The sequence below is a fragment of the Nannospalax galili genome, unplaced genomic scaffold (assembly GCF_000622305.1).
Source record: "Nannospalax galili isolate Female #2095 unplaced genomic scaffold, S.galili_v1.0 scaffold171, whole genome shotgun sequence".
Taxonomy (NCBI): Eukaryota; Metazoa; Chordata; class Mammalia; order Rodentia; family Spalacidae; genus Nannospalax; species Nannospalax galili.
The window spans coordinates 1,982,951-1,989,104 of NW_008329362.1; the positions used below are offsets into that span (position 1 = coordinate 1,982,951).

Below are 6,154 nucleotides of genomic sequence, written 5' to 3' on the forward strand. Positions count from 1 at the left end.
GCACAACACGGTTTCACTTAACCTACATGCAGGCAATACATGTATACACATAAAATTAAAATGATAAATAAAAAAAAATTTTTAAAGCACATGTGTTCATTTTCAGTCTCTCCTGGGGATCTTGAGTTGCCTCCAATCTAAATCCAGTGAATTCATATGGATCCATGTTTTTCAAAATAAGTATGTTTCCATTTTCAGTGTACTGTTCATTAACTTTTTTCATACTGATATTTTCCATGTTAGATGCAGAATGAACGTGAAAATGATCCAACTCACATCCCATTGACGGAAGAAGTCTCTACATGGAAGAGTAGAGTTTTCAAGAGGACAGCTGCTACAGTCTGCGGATTTGGGCTGCTGCTATTCATTTTCAAGCTAACTTGCCAGAGAAAATAATCCTAATCTTTACTTTAGGTTATATATGTTCATCTTATTCAAACTATCCAAGCATTGCTTTTAATCATTTGTGGTACAACACAACTTTATTTCTTAGCCCATACTCCATAAGAAAAATTATGATACCATAAAGCAGAGTTTTTCTTTAGAAAGTGATTCCATTGAATTATAGTTCATTATGTTTTATGTTAATTTCAATCAGGCAGCAAATTATGGTTAATTCTTTCATTTGAAACTGACTAAAATCACATGCAAAATAAACGTTTGGTATTCTTTACATTCAAAGAAAGTGTGTTCATTTGTTATAGAGAAGCTTAAAGAATTTCTGGAGTTCTTAAGTTGATATTTCTTTAGGCCTTCCTTATTTCCCTTTCCATTATTATATAGTAAGGAATTTATTACTGGATATTTTTATACAGTTTCATTAGAGAATTATTAATTATTAATTTTGAAAGTATTGGGATACAAAGGACAATGGTAAAATATGAAAGTATAAATACTTAAGAAAAAAATTCAAAACAAAAAAAATTAATGAATAATATGGAAGGCTTATAAGGTATTTTTGCTAATGGGACACATCCTGTGTATAACATTATAATGGATATTATAAAAGTAATGACATTTGTTACAGAATGCCTCATTGCTAAGAATATAAGATTTCATTTTTCAAGTTGAAATACTGATATTAAAATTTTAAAAGTGAAGTTTTTTTAAAAGGCAGACCCAATTAACAGACAATATGATGTTCAACTTTTGGTTAGCTTAGTGTCATGCTCCAAAAGGCAGTTATCTACAGTTGCTTAAGAGCTACCATAAAACAGAGGGAAAGAATCGCAGGGTGAGAGAATTGCATGAGGAACGATAATTAGTAGCAGTTGCTTTTTCTTATGCCAGAGCAGGAAGACTCCATCAAAATCCTGAAAAAACACTCAGCCATGTATTATTGGGTAGGCACACAATGAATTGATATCTAACTTACAACAAAGAATATCTTTTTTCTGATTCCTTTACTTAAGTGAGTTTATGGCATGGATAGAAAAATAGGAACTTGTTTTAGCACATGATGTTTTGCTCCCAGCACACACTTGGATGAACAGAGGTTTTAATAAATTTTACTTTTCTTTTACTGAAACTAGGAGAGTGACAGGCATACTACTAACTGTCCACCTAGGGTAGTCTTTCTCCACAATGCATCTTAAATATAATGCTGTTTCTTCCTTTGACTGCATAGGTCATTGGTTTATTTTTTTTTTCCTTAACAAAATCTAATTCCATATTAGGCTATAAAAATGTAAGTTTATACAATAATTGTTTTCCAAAATGATAAGTCATAGAGAGTTCCTTTCAATAGTGGGGTGCTCTATCTCAGCGTGCTTCAGATGTGAGGGAATAAACACTGTAAGTTTTGCTGCAACTCTATAGTCTGAAAACATTGTTCATGCCCTGACAAATACACTGTGCTTCATATTACAGACTGAAAATAAGTAGGCCAACATACTGTATTTAACGAAGAATTAATAAGAATTTCCTTATGATTTAAAATTTGTTGTGTTATCTAGAATGTAATTCCTTTCCCACTGTATAATTATTTGACATCATTATGGGCTTCAGGGAGTGGAGATCATTTTTGCTTCTGGAATAGGAAACTCAGTACAGATCTTCTTAAAACAAGTCCTTTAGAGTCCTGAGCACATATATATAGATGTTGTCAACCAAGTTTCAATTCTGATACTTGAAGTAGTAAAAAAAAATTTATTCTTTGGAACTTGCTTTTAATTAATCCGAATAAGAAAATGTACCTTTCTTTAGGATCAGTTTTGGAATTGTAACTACCTGTTGAAATGTAAGTTTATGAAAAAAAGCATGCTTCCTTATATCTCTACCATCTTTAAGAGGAATATCTTTTCCTCAGCCCATTCGTGACTGGTTCTCACTGCTCCCTGACATAAGGAGAGCAGCTTTGCTCTGTCATAATGATGTTTTGTTTTACTAAAAACGTAAAGCAATGGAGCCACATGGCCATGAAATGAATCCTCTGAAACTGTCATCAAAAAAAAAAAAAGAAAGAAAGAAAAAAACTTTTTCTAACATAGAAAAAAATTGCTACTGGAAGCAGACCATTCCTGTCACTAAACCTGACTACATGTTGTTCAGAAGCTGTTGGAACTGGATTATGGAAGAAATTTGGACAAGTCTGGAGAAGCTAGCTAGAAAAAGCTTAGAATACTACAAGCACAGCGTAATTGGCAGTTCTGGTGGGAACTCAAAAACCAGATGATCCAAAGAAATACAGAATAAACGCTTTGCCAATGAAGTTGCAACTGGCAGTGAGAACTCTTGTGAATTGGACAAAGCCATTTGTATTACATTTGGGCAAAGAATTTTTCTACATTTTATCCATAGCCCCGATACTTTATGTGAAGCTGAATTTAAAGGCGGACTAGTTAGTCTGTTTGGAAGAAATTTCAAGGTAACCACATTCATACTGTGGCATGAATACTGCTGGCTGCTTTTAGCTAAATTTGCTGTGAAGATTGTGACCAGAAAGTGAATAGAAAGATTGGACAAAATTGTACATTGGCCAGAAGAGGGCATGAAAAGTTGGGGCCAAGGAAGGTATGGTTGCTGTTGAAATTAAATCCCAAGAAAGAAACCAGAACAGGAAATATGCACTGAGGGCTACTCAGGAATTGTCCAGACCACCCATTGTAGGCTCATAGGGGTAAAAGTGTCTAAAAACTGATTTAAATGACTTTGCTTTGCGAATTTGAAAATGGGTGCTTTACTCATACAGGGCTCCCTAGAGAATTCTTTTCCTGCATTGAGGCCTCCAGGCACTCAAAAGCTGCTATAGTTATGGCCCAACTGAGCCCAGCTACTACCTGAGTTGATGGCAGACATTGGGATCACCCATGTGATGTGAATGTAAAAGTTGTGAAGTCACAGAGGCTTCCACCCAGCTTTCAACAGAAACTCTGAGAGGCCAGATGATGTGTGACAAGATCAGTCACTTCAGGAAGCCCATGAGAGTTCTATGTAAAGTTAGAATGAAGCCAAACCTGCAATGGAGACCCAGGAAGTTAGAAATTCAGAGAACATGGGATTTCTGCCAAGGAGAACAGTAGGCAGTGAGAAGAGCCAGCCCAAGAGAAGTGCCATGTGGGCTACAGCAAGCAAAACCACAGTCATGAGGAACAAGCATTTTTGAAGCTACTCTGATGTTCTGGTTCTCCTCCATTCCCCCTTCCAGAGCTCTCATAGAGTTCTTGTTTTCATAAGGTTGATAACGTCTCTTTCCTTCCTGCTTTTAATAAGCAAGTCTTCTTCCTTTTTCTAAGTATAACAGTTTCTGTGTTAGTCTTTTCAAAGAGTCAACATTTTTTTTTACAATCTATTTTAAAGATTTATTCTGTATTATTTATTTGTGTATATATGTGCACATGTATACAGGTCCCGCAGAGTTCGGAAGAGGGCTTTGGCTCCCTGAGGTGGAGTTACAGACAACTGTAAGCCCCCCGTTGTGGGTGCTGGGAACTGAACTCTGGTCCTCTGGAAGAAGAGCAAGTACTCATAGCATCTGAGCCATCTCTCCAGCCCCTTATAGCATTTTAGTAAGACACAAGCATTCATGATTTAAAGTGAATTTTAAAGCACTGTTATGGTGAAATAATGATTCATTGTATAATATTACCAGAGTTTTCAGGACTCTGGCAGCACTAATAAGCTAGGCTCATCCACTCATCCTCAATTCGCTAATTAAAGCAAGAAATACCAAGAAACAGTGAAAAGTTTATTCAGTGTGACCACATTGGGAAAAGGAACATATAAAGAGGTCCAGTGTCAACATTTTTGGTTAGTCATGTTTGTCTCATTTTTATCTTTTGTTTCCTTTGTTCTCGTTTAGTCTTTATTGTGTCCATTTTCTACTTGATTTGAGTTTCATCTGCCCTTTTTCCAATGTCTTATGGTGAAAAGCTGAATTCTTGATACTCATCATTTTTAACATTACTGCTTACAGAAGAGCCTTCTGCCTACATGTTCTATTATCAAAAGGGAGGGATTGAGGTCTGTATTATCGAATTTCTGTTCACTATTTCATTCCTACCATTCTTTGCTTCATGTTAATATACATCCTGGAGACCACATATAATTGGATCTTGGTTTCCATAATGCACTCAGATAATCTGCCTTGAATTGAATTTTGTAATCCACTTGCACCGATGTTGCTGTAGTTGGAGTTACACCTGTATTTTACTACTGTTTCTGTATTTCTATCATTTGGTTCCTATATTCCTGCATTACTACTATTAACATTAAATGAATATTTGCTAGGGTAACATTTTAGTTTCACAATTTGTAGACAGTGTTTTTAGTTATTTTCTCAGTGTTTACTCTAGGTCTTACAATGTACATCTTGAATTATAAGAATATGTTGAATTTATACTTATTTTCAACAAGATAACGACAGTCACTCCTGTACAATGCTACTCTATTTTGTATCTTTTGTACTGAGATTGTTAACTATATACATTACAGAATGAACAATACCATGTTATAATCATACTTTTATTTTTTCAAGCTTATTAAAGAAACTGAGAAAAATGGTCAAGTTTATATCTACATAGTTCATTATGTTTTTATTTGCCATGTCCAGCCCTCTTCATTTATTTGTATGGGTTTGTTACCATCTAGTATTGCCTCCTTACTACAACACAGCCCTGCTCCTATGCACCTTTTGTGCTGTTAGCCTCAAATATACTTCTGTTAGCAGTGCGGTTGAGTTGTTTACATGATGCTTTATTCAGTAGTTTTCAAAATCGCTAGGAGAAGAAATATTCACGTATCTGTCTTTTGTAATTACATGAATGCATTGAGGTATCTTCCTCAGCCTCTTCTCCGCCTTATTTTTTGGGGGAACTCTCACTGAAACTGAAGCTCACAGTTTAAGCTAGAATGACTGGCCATGAGTCCCCTGGGACCACCCTGTCTCTGTCCTCTGGCCCTGGAGTTACAGGTGTGCACCACCACCCTCATCTCTTAGTGTGTGATGGAATCTCAGACTTGTGCAGCAAACACTTTATCCACTGACCTATCCCCCCAGCTCGACAACAACTGCTTTTAATTTGTTACTTACTTTTGAATTCTGCATCTTCCTTTGTTTGGGTTTTTTTTTTATTATGTTTCTTCCTTGATACTCTGTGATACACTTTCTTCAAACCTTTTACTTTAAGCTGGATTTTCCTTAGTTCTCCGATTGTATTTCTGATCGCTTCCTTACAGCCTTCGTTCTCAAGAGGTGGGCTTCTTGTGTGTGGGCCACACTTCGTTCTTCCCTTGCATGTCTCATGCTTTTTTGTTGGAAACTGTATATTTTAGATAACACAACCTTACAATTTCGGATACTGGTTATTCTCTCCCTAAGCTCAAAGGACTTCTTGTTTCCTTAATGATTTGGCAGGATTATTTTTATGAAGTCTACTTTCCTTAAAATGTGAAGCCTCTGATCTTACTCCTCAGAGCTGTTGTCTTGGATCTGTATACACAGTCACCCTGATAGGACAGTGCTTTGGCAGGGCTTTTTAAAATTCCTCACCTAATATCTGATAGTTTGTATGTGGCGCATGTCCAGTAGCCTCTTCAGTTTACACCAACCTTACTAAGGCTCTATTAGTTATTGGTTAATTACTCTATTACTCTTGATATTATAAGGGACATAAATTTTATTCTAACAGAATTAAATTTGGACGGGGTAGTTTTT

At 35.8% G+C, this 6,154-nt stretch overlaps 1 protein-coding gene across 2 annotated transcripts in view; it reads left to right on the forward strand.

Moving 5' to 3' along the window:
* Positions 1-668, forward strand: part of Asz1 (ankyrin repeat, SAM and basic leucine zipper domain containing 1) — a 66,691-nt gene extending 66,023 nt beyond the window's left edge. Inside the window, exon 13 of one of the 2 annotated variants that reach the window (XM_029565508.1) lies at positions 244-668. In XM_029565508.1, coding sequence (XP_029421368.1) covers positions 244-396 — 153 coding nt within the window. In that variant the 3' untranslated portion in view covers positions 397-668. The remainder of the gene's footprint in view (positions 1-243) is intronic. The other variant, XM_008837226.2, reaches the window with a different exon arrangement.
* Positions 669-6,154: the final 5,486 nt, after the last annotated feature.